General features: G+C 37.3%; 1 protein-coding gene across 2 annotated transcripts in view; it reads left to right on the top strand.

The window, feature by feature from the left end:
• Window positions 1–15,008, top strand: part of mgat4c (mgat4 family member C) — a 105,645-nt gene that overhangs the window by 88,441 nt on the left and 2,196 nt on the right. For both annotated transcript variants that reach the window (XM_084409811.1, XM_084409812.1), the window contains one exon: window positions 13,995–14,146. In XM_084409811.1, coding sequence (XP_084265937.1) covers window positions 14,018–14,146 — 129 coding nt within the window. In that variant the 5' untranslated portion in view covers window positions 13,995–14,017. The remainder of the gene's footprint in view (window positions 1–13,994; window positions 14,147–15,008) is intronic.

Here is a 15,008-nt window from a genome sequence, read left to right as displayed (position 1 = left end):
GATAGGTCGCTGAGATCCCTTCAACCCAAGGTATCTTCCCATTCCCCTGCTCGCAGGGCCCTCTACGTTTGAATAAATCGAGGCGGCATTCGTCACCCAAGCAGAATATAGATGTCTTCAAGAGCCTGCCACCTTAGTGTGCGTATCCGAGAGAAAAGGAAGGCTCACTGGATCCGGACACTTGTGACCTCATAGGTATCGCTCATCCAAACGGCCACTTGCGATCTCGTGGTTCCGGTTGCACAAGTCATAAGGTCCAAAAGCTCATCATACGCAGAGCTTTGCTGTGTGGAGCATTTTTGAAACATCTGTCTCAACTGACTCCACATCTAGTTCATCTGAACTGGTGGTGAGCAGCATGTCCTCGTCCATATTGGGAGAACTCGCTGGGCGGGCTCCCGAATCAGACACTAGAACCACAGAGCCAGAAGGAGAAGCAAGGTAGTCACCCTCAAAACCCATCGAACCCATGAGAACCCCAGGATCTTAGCCTGCGCACTGATATGGAGATATGGAGCCAGAGCCGCAGGGTTCAGATGCTTGGCTCCCTTCACTCGTGAAGAGAGCCAGTCGGGAGCTTCTTCAATGAGAATTTATCACAGTGCGCACATCCAACACCCTCGAGGGCTGAACGTGGGTACTCCGCTCCTAGGCAAATCACACAGAGCGTGTGTCCGTCATTCGGGACAGTCCCGAAATCTAAGCTGTTGTCCCGATTCCCGAATCCGGCCCTAATTGTCCCGAAAATTATACTAAAGCAAAATCTTGAATAGTTATTGTCTGATAAAACATTAAAACTGTCTGTGGAGGTTGAGTCGTCCTGCACAATTATATAGTTTTCTTATTTAATGACCGACAATTTAGTTGTAATAATATTTTTGGCATAAGGCTTATTAGCGAAAGGTCTGATTTACGCACTGTTACAACAGTCATTGTTTTTTTTGTTTTTTTCACAATGACATTTGATTTTTTGTGGCAGACTAAAGACTAATGACAGACTGTTGATCTTTGAATAAAAATATGTTTGGTTCAGGTTTGAAGGTCATTATATTTTATTATAGGCTATGTAGTCTAATATCACAGTAGCCTAAAATAAAAATGCTACAAGAGTCAAGACAATGGCAACTTGAAGGATATGAACATGTACAATATAAAAGAACAGTGAAATGAGAGCTAGAGAGGAAGAATCATAAAGAAAGGAGTGAATGTGTATTGTGTTCATGAGAGTGTCTAAATACAAGCGGTTATCTCCTCCTTCCAATTCTTTTCTGTTATCATCAATAATGAAAGAACCTTTGCTTTTACAGCTATCTGATTCAATATTCTGTTGTGCTCACAATAGAACAGGCCATTGTTCTTCTATTCCACCATGTGGAAGAGCAGTTCTGAAAGGCTGGAAGACTATGCACCAAATTGATTCTTAGAGCAACCGGGGAACATGTGCTGCGTGTGCTAAACATCAGAAAGATGCCAAGTGTGAGCTCTTCCTCTGGTTTGAAACTGCTGAAAGTTTACCTTTGTAAAGTAAGAAAAAAAGTTTGCCGTTTTATTTTACCTCAGGCTTGCTGGGAAACTTCAAAGCCGACAGAGAGACTGCAAGCCAAAAGAAGAGGCAGCAGCAGGTTTATTCTGAAATGTTTGTTTATTCTTTTCTCTCTTTTTTTCAAGAAACTTGCAGTGTTACAATTCACACAACAGCAATATATGCATATATCAAACATTGATTGATTGTTTTTAATCATTATATGAGCAAATTTAAAGGCAACGCTTTTAAAGGTTAAAATTGTGGTTTACTTACCTTTCTGGTTAGATTAGTTCCCTGCAAATGCACAAGCTATCCTGGAGTTTTGTTACATTTATTTTAGCCTTCCCCTGCAGAAATAAGTAAAAAATGAGCTGCCGCATTGTTTTGGACCATTTATACTGGAGTCGAAAAGTTGTCTTAAGACCAAACTAGCGATTAATGATGGTCTTGCCTTGTAATGAGCGTGACTTTTTGTGTAAGGTTGTGATGTGACTGTTCATTTTAAAAGTGTGATTGGGGAATTTAACTGTAAATGGCTGAACTATTGTGTGGAGGTCAGAAAGTTATTCCGCACAGCTACAAGCATAAATGTCAGTGAACAGAGTTGTGCTCGTTAATTAAGGACTGATTGCGTTACAAATGGCTTAGAGCCTCATTTGACTCCATATGAACATCTCTCTAAGCTGAAGGAGATCAAATTTATATTTCTACAGGAGTGGAAAATTGTATGTTGCAGTTGGTGCAATATATCCTAATTAGAATCCTATATTCTAATTTCCTTTTATTTCCATCACTCACACAATTAAAATGAAATTAAATGAAAACCATCAATGTTCTTTCAAATAAGTTATTGAGACAAATGTTATGTAAATAATGAAAAGTAATGGATTAGTATGAATAAATTATGTTGCATAAAGCAAGGTCATAATTCAGGTATGTAGAGAATGAATACTAAATTAATTCCCACTGTGATGTGAACATGTTTTTCTTACCAGTTCATTTGGTTCAGCAGCTGAAAAAGCTTCCTGAGCTAATAAGAACTTTACCTATTCATTTGTGTCCAGATTTATGCTAATTTCAGTTTAATTAGTCACTTTATGCTAATGACTTCAGCCATCATAGATTTTACCTGCAAGCAACATAACACATAATTGTAGTTATGTAAAAACACAGCTCTTTTATACAGTTGAACTATCGAGCGTTCACACAGCAGCAGAATGTGATTGTGTGTCCTTTATTGATTTATGCTTAGTCAATCACAGTTCGATTATTCTAAAACTCTTGCGATTCTGATTGGTCAAATGCAGGACCCAGCAGTCTGATATTTCCAAATACTCACCGTTGAATCAAACTGAAAGCACTTTCGTATTTCTGGTAGCATACATATGCAAATAACTGCATCTCAGTCATTGATTATATTGAAATCCCCTCAGAAAACATCAGTATTGATATTACTGTAATATTGACGTATTTGTCTTTTGCTAGGCTGATTGTTTTGTACGTTGTATTGGACTGGAAGATTTTTTTCACATACAGGTACTGCAGCCATTGATCCATAAATGAAATCAATATTTTTCTTGTTCGCATATTTATATAGTAACCCCGCTCTGTGTCTGGGGTCAGTACTCACCTGCTTGTGTTTATCCTGTTGTAAACTTATTTCCTGACAGTGTCAGGGTTTATTTTACAATAACTGTATATTAACTGTACATTATTCATGTTACAGTTCCATTTAATGTTTACACATTTTCCAGGCTAATGGTCTTTTTTTTTTTTACTCTGATGTGTATTACATCTATAAATGTCATGAGAATGTTGGCTGCGTACACATGGCACATATTTGCTTTTGACTTTTTTTTTTTAAGCTTGTAAATTAACATTTTCAAGAGGGTCTACTTAGACCTTCCTTTTTGCAAATGAATCGTGCCAAAGAGGAAACAGCATTGTTGAGCCCCTTTAGAGCATTTCTTTTGATTCTGATGCACAGTATCTATTGTAATAAATAAACAATGAACTGTCCATCATTTCAGAGAGAGAGACAGAGAGCAAGAAACAGTTTTGGTTTCGAATGCTTTGGATTTTCTTCTTCGCAAAAAATGTGCTGAGAGGAGATAGTGCTTTCTCATGTTATCTGCTACTGGACGCACACCCCACAGCCATTTTCCCATTTCTCACTTGTGACCCAGCGGTCACCTTGGCTCTTTACAGAGCTTTTAGGAAAGAGTGCTGTCCCACCATTCCTCTCTCATAAATGGAGAGGGAGGGGAGTTTTGCACAATGGTTTGGCTTTCACAGTCATTCTCCCTTTGGAGCCAACGGATCAAGCACCTTGTGATGTCAAGATGTAGCCTATCTCCCTGTGGAAAAAAAAAAGCAGAAAAGAAAGCATGTAATCCTCTTAGGTTTGAATGATAATTTCCGTTAGTTTTTATTTTCACTGGGGTGCTAAAGTGTGGCATGTAATATGGGTACATTCATGTGAGAAATCAGCCGGAATGGATGAAAAAATTAGAAATGGATAAATGTCACCACTTTTGTACATATATGATTTGAAATGCACTTGAAATGATGATATACAAAGTTCTGTAATGAAACAGATGGCACAAGCTGATAGTTCCGTAACTCAATCTTACTTGCAATCACATCATTCTCTATAGGGTACAGCTGATTGGTTCCTGCTATATCAGTAGCCAATGAGCTCGCTGCTCAACCTTGAAATACTTGGTCAAGTCAAGTCGTCAAGTATATTTGTATAGCGCTTTTCACAATACAGATTGTATCAAAGCAGCTTCACAGTATTAAATTAAAATAATACAACAAGGTTTGTTTCTAGTGGAATTTATTGATTGATAAAATCAAATTAAATATTCCCAGAATATCCCCAACTGAGCAAGCCAAAGGCAACAGTGGCAAGGAACCGAAAAACTCCATCAAGTGACCTAATGGTGTCCTAAAACTCCATCAGGTGACCCAATGGAGAAAAAAAAAACCTTGGGAGAACCCAGGCTCAGTCGGGGGCCAGTTCTCCTCTGGCGTTTATTAACTAGAGGCCGGATTGTAATTTGAACTGTAAGATTAAAAATATTATATGAATGCCTGGCTGAAGAGATGCGACTTTAATCTAGTTTTAAACTGGGAGAGCGAGTCTGAGCAACGAACACTATCAGGAGAGTTTTGGGGCTAAATGTGAAAATGCTCTCCCTCCTTTGGTGGATCTGGATATCCTAGGTATGACCAAAAGCCTTGAATTTAGTGATCTTAAAGTGCGCGATGGATTATAGTGCGATAAAAGATCCGTTAAATAGACTGGAGCTAAGCCGTTTAGGGCTTTATAAGTCAGTAGCAATACCTTGTAATTAATACGGAACTTTATAGGTAACCAATGCAGTGATGATAAAATCGGTGTTATATGATCATATTTTCTTGATCTAGTAAGAACTCTAGCGGCGGCATTTTGGACTAACTGTAGCTTGTTTATTGAGGATGCAGGACAACCAGCTAATAAAGCATTACAGTAATCTAGTCTCGAGGTCATGAATGCATGAACTAACTTTTCTGCATCAGAAACTGATAGCATATTACGTAGCTTAGCAATGTTAGCAACTTGGTCAGGATTTGCTGTAGCGGTTGCAGTGTGCTTTCATAAACCCACCACCTTCCCCAGCTCCACCTGTATAGATCTGCTACTGGTAATTCATGTATACTATTGTACAGCAGCAGCATGTCTTAGTTGCTCACAGAAGCGTTGTGTGTGTATTGGCAGTAGCAAGTCCCACACTTGCTCTGCAGCAGCAACAGCAGAGTGGCAGATCTTTTTTGCCAAGACCAAACATATCAACATTGTCATATCCATTACCATGCCAAACACTTAGAGAGTTGGTATGACAGAACTATAATTGAGCTGGCCTTTTCCGAGCAATCAGCTAAATGAAAGGTTCATCTTCGTATCTGCAGCCTTCATGAAACCTGTGGTGTTTACTGTGGATTTGTTATCTAATGGTCCAAAAAGAAGGTGAGCTTTAATAAAAATAGCCATGCAAACATACACTGGAATTGGAATGCTGGACTAAAAACTCCAATTCTCATTTCAGAGGTCCACATGGCACTAACCACACACATACTGTTTTTAGTGGCCAGGATCTGTTATGTTTAAGGGAAAGGAGAAACAGTGCAGTTTTGTTTGAGTGTGCTTGAGGAAAATGGAAGCGAAGCGAGGAAGACAAGGAAGAAAGTGGAAGCGGGTAAAAGTAAATGATAATATTGAACAAAAGAATAAGAAAGATTGTACTGTGTATTTGTGCTCATTATACTGGTCACAGGAAAGTTATATCGCTGAGGTCCATCTCCAGAGCTCCCCTTTGAGGTTTGGGTTGGTGCTATAATCTGGGTCAAAGTGCTAACTGCTAAGAGGCGCCTGTGAGAGGCTCGCTCGCACATGAATCATTTCTCATGCCTCTCTTCCTCATTACACTCTCTGCTGATAGAATTTCAAAGGCCTCTGTGTCTTCGACTGACCTTAAAGGTAAAATTCTGCCTTACGGCAATGACAGAGCCTTGTTCAACAGGCTAACCTTGTAAGATGCACCACATAACTAAAGGCACAGAGAGCTAGAGATTCGAGTAAGCATTAGTCACTCGTATTAAGCAAGAAGCCATACTGTGATTTTAAAAACGTGTGAATGTCAGACGACGTAGACCAGAATAGTTTGCACATATTGCGAGGTCAGTGGCTTAGTTCCAAAATGTACATTTAAAGGCATCACTGATATGCTCACAATGCAAAAGCTGCTCCACAAGCATAATTACGCTGCCTCTTTAACCTTGTTGTTCAACACGGATGTAAGTTGTTTCCTGTGAATGTGGGAGACTTCTGATTCATTAGCCACCCATAGGTAAATGTGTTTATGATTATGAAAGTACAATAAATGTTTCTTCCGCAGATAAGAAAATCCCAGAATGCATTGTGCCGAGCTAAAATCCATTCAAGATGATGGACAAGATTAGAGAAATGTGCCCAATTTTTTTTTTTTATATCATATATTTTTTTTACTGACACTAAGTATTAAGTATATTTATTATAAATACATTTACATATATATTTCATACTAAAAGTACCAATTAAAACGTTTGAAATATGAATAAAAATTGTTGCACAATAATATAATCGTATGTGCGCTTGATGAATTTCATTTTTGAGTCATTAAAGGAATAGTTCACTTAAAAATGAAAATTCTGTCATCATTTACAAACCTGTATGAATTTCTTTCTTCTGCTGGACGCTGAAGAAAATATTTTGAAGAATGTCGGTAACCAGACAGACGATAGTCCCCATTGACTTCCATAGTAGGAAAAAAAAAATACTATTGGGGACCATCAACTGTTTGGGGACCGACATTCTTCAAAATATCTTCTTTTGTGTTCATCAGAAGAAAGAAATTCATACAGGTTTGAAACAACTTAAGGGTGAGTAGATGATGACAGAATTTTCATTTTTAAGGGAACTATTCCTTTAAAAGAACTTTAACGTGAACGTTAAACGACGATTGATTGATTTACATTTACATACATTTACATACATTTATTTCTTGAAGAATCTGTTTCTATTCTTTCAGAAGCAAAAAGCTTGTAATGCAACGGAAAGGGAATAAGGAATCATGCAATCTCTCCCTTTTGCTCAGTAATGCAATTCTATTCTATTCTAGCATTTTTGGCTCCTTTATTGTTACAATCACGGAAACTGGCATGTGTAAGCCATTATAGAATATGCTTTGTATTCAGCATCAATCCAGCTCTTCACACAGCTTCCAACTTGAAGCTAAGCCACCTGTACAGCTGGTGCCTGCTGCAGCCTGATGGACTGCGCCCAAATCCAAGCAGGGTGCTGGATTTATTCATACATCAAAACATAGAGACATTCGGCAGATCCTCGCAGTAAAGCACCACCATGGCTTCTGTGCAGGAGAGTCGCTAAAAATAGGCTGCCACCAAGATTTGGGATGAGGATATAAACAAATATCATCTTTTATCTCACAGGAACTTGATAAAATGAAACTTCATGCGAAACTGAAAAATGTCACGTACTTTAAATGAAGGTTTGAGGCCCAGATGTGGGGAGAGAGATCCTTCTTTGTGTTGTCATCAGGTTTTAGACAACAAGTGTCCGCACTGTTTACCAGTTGTCACTTGCACATTGTTCTAGCAGAAACAGATATCCCACCTCAGCTTACCCAGCCTTCTGTGAAGGAACAAAAGAATTATTTTAACTAAGCAGGGTTTAGTGACTTGATACTTCTTGTCTGCTAGATAGAAAAGGGGGGATTGTGCATGTGTGTGGCTCTCTGAGTGTGTTTTGTGTCTGAAAGTGTCAGCAGTTGAACAATGTTTTTCATGTGTTTTAGTGAAGATTCTGCAGTTATACAAGCTTGCAATCCCTCCAGTGAACTATCTTATTATGCCTTAAAAATGTGTTGAGCTAAAACCGATGTCAGGAGTTGCCATTTCAGCAGCATGTACAAACACTGGAATACGCACAGGCACAACCCTAAGAGATTTACCAGCAGTCAGACTACTGAGATACGATACGAAGATGCGCTGTGTTAGACAGTGCTATAATAGAAGAATGCTGACATACTGCTAAAGATGTGGATTTCTTTTGTATTTCAGCAATTTTTGTTTAGCTAATTAACAGACATTTATTTTTTAACAAATTCGTTTTTATTTAACAGATGTTTAACCGAACTCTAAATATCTTTTTCTTTTTCTTTTTTTTTTACAAAGTAAATTGATTTGGCCAAAGTTCACTACATAAGTGGATATTCAGATATTCAGACTTTGTAGAAAGTAGTTAGCTTGTATAGCTGGCTTGCTATTAATTAGTCAAAATCAAACTAGTGAAAGAATATAACCTAGTGAACATTGGTAAAATCAATGTGCAAAAATCAGATATTCATTGTTTGGCGTTGGTTTAATCTTGTAGCAAATATAATCAGGACAGAGCAGAATTTTTTTTTTTTTTTTCTATAAAACTGTTGGCATTATTAAACTTTTTTTTGATCATTGTGGTAATATGTTTATAAACAATATATTTATACAAAATTTATACAGATAAACCTGTTCTAAACGGCACACTAGAATAAAACAAGCTATCACTGGTCACTTTATGTAAGTCAGATACAATTCATATATAAACTTTATTAAGCAACCTACTTTTGCCTTTTTACTTTGATTAACCATATGTGAGATTAATCTGACCTGCAACTTTTAAGATAGCATTCGAGATTTTTAACCATTAGCCTGGTAATTTACCATAGCCAGTCAATAAAATATAATTTGTTCAGTTCTTCTAACATCTTGACACTGTAATAATTTACAGAATAAATTTACATCAGTTTGCACATTTTAATTTTCATTATCAAAATGGAATTTTGGGCTTGTACTACTATATGCTCTGGACTCATTTGTATTTTTAGTTATCATTATTTTAATTCGGTAATTTGTGCTCATAAGGGGTTAACAGTGAACTGTAGAGAATCATAATTATAGCTTTAATTGCACTTCCATTTGATTATTTAGAACTAATAAAATGATTAATAAGTGCTTTCATATAAGCAGTCAAATACATTAGTCATAAATCATAACCTTTTATTTTCTACCAGCACAAACATGATGAACCAGGCATAATTTGTTTTGTGGATTGCACATTTTTTCAGAGATCTATTATCCTTTACATAATTGTTTATATATATATATATTTATATTATATTATACATATTTTTTTTATTGTATTTTATGGCTAATGGCAAATTTCAATAAACAAGACTGCAATGCACAAATTGATTAACACAAAGAAATTAATTTAATTAACAAAAGTTCATTCACAGAGCAGAGGCCCACAGCACAGTGTTCATCTATAGGCAGTGTTTCTTATCGTCTTCAGGCGGTACTCTTTTTCTGCTTTTCAGCCCTTTTGTTGAGGAGAAAAATCTATTTAAGTGGCTGAAGCTCTGACACAAAGCAAGAGCAGAAAGCTGTAGAATCTGCTGGCTTAATTGATTATTTGCGCAGAGCTGTATATCAGCGAGGTGCAGCATACCCTTGGGAAATAATGTAAAACAGATAACAAGATCAAATGTGGAAGAATTGCTTTCTACTGCCAGCTTTATTAATCTGTTTCTCTCTTAGTCAAAATGGCTTTTTTTCCTCTCCTCAATGCAGGTTTTCGCATTAAGGCAAGGTACGCCTCTGCGTCCCAAGTAGCATATAAAAGCTACAACTGACGGAGGTTTTATGAAGCGGTTTTGATTTCAAAGAATATGGGCGGCTCACGATTTCAACATTAGCTTAGCATTCGAGTTTCAAGCGTCTGTGTGGCAGGGAAATTGAAAGGGGTTTAGCTTCGTTTTGGCTTGCTTTTTAAGAATTAGAATTGGAATTATTCAGCGACAAGATGCTTTAGAGACTTAATTTACTTTAAAACGGAGCTGTAAGGAAATTTGCTGACTTACACGTGTTTGTATTTTGGCCTTAAAGAATCAGGCTTTTTAGAAGATACACAAAGGCTTGCTTGCTTTCTTGCTTCAGTAAATCTTTGATTGCAGATTTACACCAATGAAACACAATATGAATGGCCTTGTAGATTCACTCTTTAGTCGAATTGCTGTTGAATGCTGGGAGTGTTTGTATAAAATCCAAATCAAACCAAGAGTTCTCTAATTCCACATTCTCTCATAGTGCATTTACATAATAAAAATTGCATAGCAGTCTCCCAATCTACTAGACATCCTTCCTCAAACATCTCTCTAAGCCATTTCCAACTCTGTAAACTGATTTGTTTTTCTTATTCATGGGGTCTTGCGGCACATCAGACATGACTGTAATTGCCTTCTTCTCACCAGGGAGCTTCTTGTTTCTCATTCTGAAGTTTATTCTCTATTTCATGTCACTAAGGCAGAGAGAGAGAGATGGCACCCTGGGAGAAATGACACTCCCTCCATCACCGAGAGGAGAGCGAAAAGATAAGAACGTTAGATAAATATCTGCAAATGCGCAGCTCAAAATGATGCTAGCACAATGTCCTCGCTTTGAAATGAATGGGTGTTTATAAGTATACTTCCTATGAGTGTGGCAGTCTGCATTAATATACGCAAAGTAATGCACAAACAAGCTGATGTTAGACAGAGGGGCCATCTGGATTTTCTGTGTTTTTATGAAATCAACTCTTTGGATTACTTCTCTCGTTCTCTAATTGAGCAGTTTCGTTCAGCGCGGCGGTAACGCTCTAAATGCCCAGTTTATATTGACTGCTAAAAAGGCTGCTCTCCCCGGGAGGTGATGATCTACTGAGCGACAGGAAGCGGGAATGAACCTCAGGTTATTTACGTCAGCACTCCCTGAAATGAGACCTCTGCAAAAGCGAGATCCCTGGCAGCTGTACGCGGCTCTGCCGTCTGCCTGTAATTTCAGCTCTTCCAGAATCAGACCCTGTCAGGTGTAATTACGCAACATATGAAGGTACCAGGCTGGTGGTTTTCCCTTTTTACAAACTAAATCTGCGGCTTTAGTCTGGGAAGAAATGCAGTCATTATTAAATCTTTGTTTTTCAACCATTTTCGAGGAGTTTTGGGTTTCAAAGCTCAGAATTGATTTTGTGTGTATGTCAACAAGCACCGCTCTCTGAATTCATGAAAGGAGGAGGGATAATGTCAGCTCAGCTTAATACGTTTTCTAATGGATGTTTTATTTTCAGCCTGAGGGTGCGTCTGAAGTGTTTGGACACTTGGAGATTTAAGGGGGTGGAAGAATACCTGGCAAATGTAGGCAGTTTGCTGCAAGATATTTGAAACATTTATAATGCTATTTTAACTTTCTCTCTGCTTCATTCTTTCTTTTTATATGAGCTCATAAATGGTACTTGTAAGGTATGCTACTGAAAATCAAAGGAAAGAATTCTACGATTCTGTTGTCATTTACTCTCGTCATTACACAATCTGCATGACTTTCTTGAACACAAAAGAACATGTTTTAAAAAATGTCTCTGTTTTTTGTCCGGTCAATGAAAGTCAATGGGGTCTACAGTTGTTTAGTCCCCAACATTCTTCAAAATATCTTACTTTGTGCTCTGTAGAAGAAAGAAAGTCATAAGGATGACAGTTTTCATTTTGGAGTCAACAACCCTTTTAATTCATCTTTAAGAGGGCATTACAGTATTGGCCTCACTGTGTTTCAGAATTGTCATTCATAACATTTTTCTTTTAAGCCTTTTAGTAGCTAAATTCAGATGTGATCACATCCAGTCAGTTTGCAAGTTTTAGAATTAGGTACCGTGTGATGTAAACCAAAACCATCAGTGGTCTCCTCACTTCACTGCCAGTGAAGGATGAAGCAGGTTTTGTAGGCTGAATCAATCCAGCATTGCTATTATCCTGCATTAACATTACATGAGTCCACCTGCATGTATCAAAATGCAAAATGGTTTGAACTGGAAAATGTAAAAGCCAGCCACTTGTGTAATTAAACGCCCAAGAAAATTGAATGTGCAGTATGGGTATCGGTTTGGCAATATGATTTTTCTGCCCTCTACGTTCTGTTGTCTTATGATAGTTTAAAAAAGGTTAAAGTTTTTTCTGAATGATAAGTGCATATTATATATGTAGGAACTGACATTTTCTGCAATCGATGGTACTGTAGTTGCGGTATTTGTACAGGCACCAAGAATTCAATGTGTCATTGTGAATGTAAGACACTATCCAATGAAATATATTAAAGTGTGTATTAAAAAAGTACAATGCCATTAAAAACTTTGGGGTCTGTAAAAAAAAATTATTAATGTTTGTGAAAGAAGTCTCTTATGCTCACCAAGGCTGCATGGTCTTACTGTTTCCACTACGTTTTAAGTACAAGCAAGAGCTCATAGAATATCGACCTGACAATCCCCATTTGAAACAGGTTGGCAGTGGGCAGAATCGATACACATCTGGTCAAGGGATCCTCTGTAAAGGTATATTGTATTCCATTAATGGTGTAAGGTGCTTACAGGGAGCCATCAAAAAGGCTGTTACACGTAAGCTTTCCAAAACACTTGCGTCCTTTGTTATATTCTTAGATGACTGTGTAATTTAAGGTAAAAAAATAATCATGCACATAGCTGAACCCCCCCCCCCCATTTCAAAGACAGTCACTCCAGCTATGCATCATCAGATGAAGATAGCTGAAATTGAAATGCCCTTTCGCAGTATAGCTTTTAAGAACCATACTTTGTACTTGACGCACAGACCTAAAAATGGGCAAAACAAAAGGACTTGAAGGCACAGAGTTGTACGTACTTTGCTAATGCCTGGTGAGTAGGGTCGGGATATTAACCTCACAGCGTGTTCTTCAGCTGAAGTCTGCATTATACCTACATCGTTGTCGAGTTAATTACTGGGCTTAGAAGCACACAAAGCTTCCACTTCTTTTAAGTGTGACCTTATAGTGAATGTCCTGTCTTTTATACAAAAAGAAGTGCTTCTCTGATGGCTGCACAGCAAGAAATCGGTGGCAGCTGCTCCTGAATAATAAAGACATCATAATTTTAGTGAGCTCTTTATGTGCAATTTCTGTCAATTTCTGTGCACTCTTAAAGGTTCTTGGGGTCTGTCCATCTATCTATCTATCTATCTATCTATCTATCTATATATATATATATATATATAAACTTCAAGGGTTTTCAAAACTTTCACAATTTATCAAGCCAACACTTGGACTTTGCAAAAATTTGTTCAGTTAATTTTAAATCTATAAAATCCTCCTGACATTATGCATCCTCAATTAAATTTAAATTCAGGAGTTTAAATTCCCCCATAGTCAATCATTTTATCCCTTAAAACTCATCTTTGATCACCGAAATGATATATTTAAATGTTTTTTTCTTTAAAAAAATGCCTTAAAATAGCTTGAATGTAACTCTACACCCTTGCCTCATTTGCATTGAATATGCAAATTAGCCCCGCCTCCACTCATTCGCACCAGCTCAGAGATCCACTCGTTGACAATCACACGTTGACTTGATTGGTTGCAAGGTATTTTGTGACGCCAGAAACACCAGCGATTTCAAACCGCGTTTTTGAGACTGTCTTTGGTTCACTGCAGTTTTAAAGAGAAAATACTTAACAATGGTGTTGACTTATGAATTTGCACATGGTTTGTCTTAAAGCATATTAAAAACACCACATAGCTACATTAAAAGCTTGATTTTCACCACGTGGGGACTTTTCGATGCAGTTTTGAATGGTGCAACCCTTGACTTCACAGTGCTTTTATTTTTTGGTACATGTTTTATTTAGGCTTTGTATAAGACGATTATGACTATTAAGCTCCAAAAAGCGTAATAAATTAACAATACATATTCCATGCTCCACCTCTTGCCCTTTATCTATCAAATTTAGTGTATCAATGATGATGCAGTATTTTCTCTTTGTTTGTTTTCTATCAGATCACACCAGTAGTATTTCCATCATGAGACTGGTGTTAAAGTACCTGGACAAGATGAGGTGTTTCCGGAAACGTTCCACCATTCCTTTTCTGGTGGCTCTCATTACTTTCCTGCTCTTCATAAACCTCTACATGGAGGATGGCTACGTGCTGGTGAGTTTGTTTACCTGTTGAAATCCAGCAGGTAAATTACAGAGGTCAATTTATTTACAACATCAGTGGAGCAGATAACAAGACAATAGTGGGCTTCGCAACAACTCGACTACTGTTGTTGCATGTGATTTAGCATTAATTATCTCCTTGCTGAAAAGTTATTTTGTTTATATGCTTTAATTACCAAATGTTGCGTGTAAGGCTGCCGGTGCTGTGTTATGCATGTATAATTATCAGAGCTCACGATTGCAGCCTATTTAAAATTTCATGATGTAGAGGCAGTCCAAATGCAAGAAACACATTTATTATTCATGAGGCCAACTTCATGATCAAAACTTTGTGATCATAACATGTCGTGTGTGTTTGTCTGTTGAATTATGCAAAAGTTGTACCCATTTTGAATAAATGACTTTTCTAAATAACCCCCATTTAATTGAAAAACAAACACCATCATGGGCAGCAAAGATTTAGTAAAGTGTGAACAATTCATGTGTGGTAAAAAGACATTGAAGCATAGCAACAATGCTATAATTTTAATACTAGATTATATAAATTTGAGCGAGTAAAATTGTGTGTGCAATTAATTTTTCAAAGGCCTTCATTTACAATTTAATTAAATTATACAAGAGTGTGCAAGCATATTACCAAATCAAAAAATAATGACCTGCAGCGCTAACATTTGGTGCACAATAATAGTTGGAGTTCAAGTCCTCCTGGGAAGTCGTGTTTACAGGGTCAGGTGGATTCAAGTCCAATTTATGAAGCCACTGTAAACTTTATCGTATAGTGTTGCATTACAATGCTATTATATTTTGTGCAGGGAATTAGCTTATTTTGTTGTAAATAAAAAAAACCTGACAAT

This window comes from Rutilus rutilus (assembly GCF_951802725.1).
Source record: "Rutilus rutilus genome assembly, chromosome: 5".
NCBI lineage: Eukaryota > Metazoa > Chordata > Actinopteri > Cypriniformes > Leuciscidae > Rutilus > Rutilus rutilus.
Note: the sequence above shows the minus strand (reverse complement) of the source record. Positions and strands in the feature narration are given on the sequence as shown.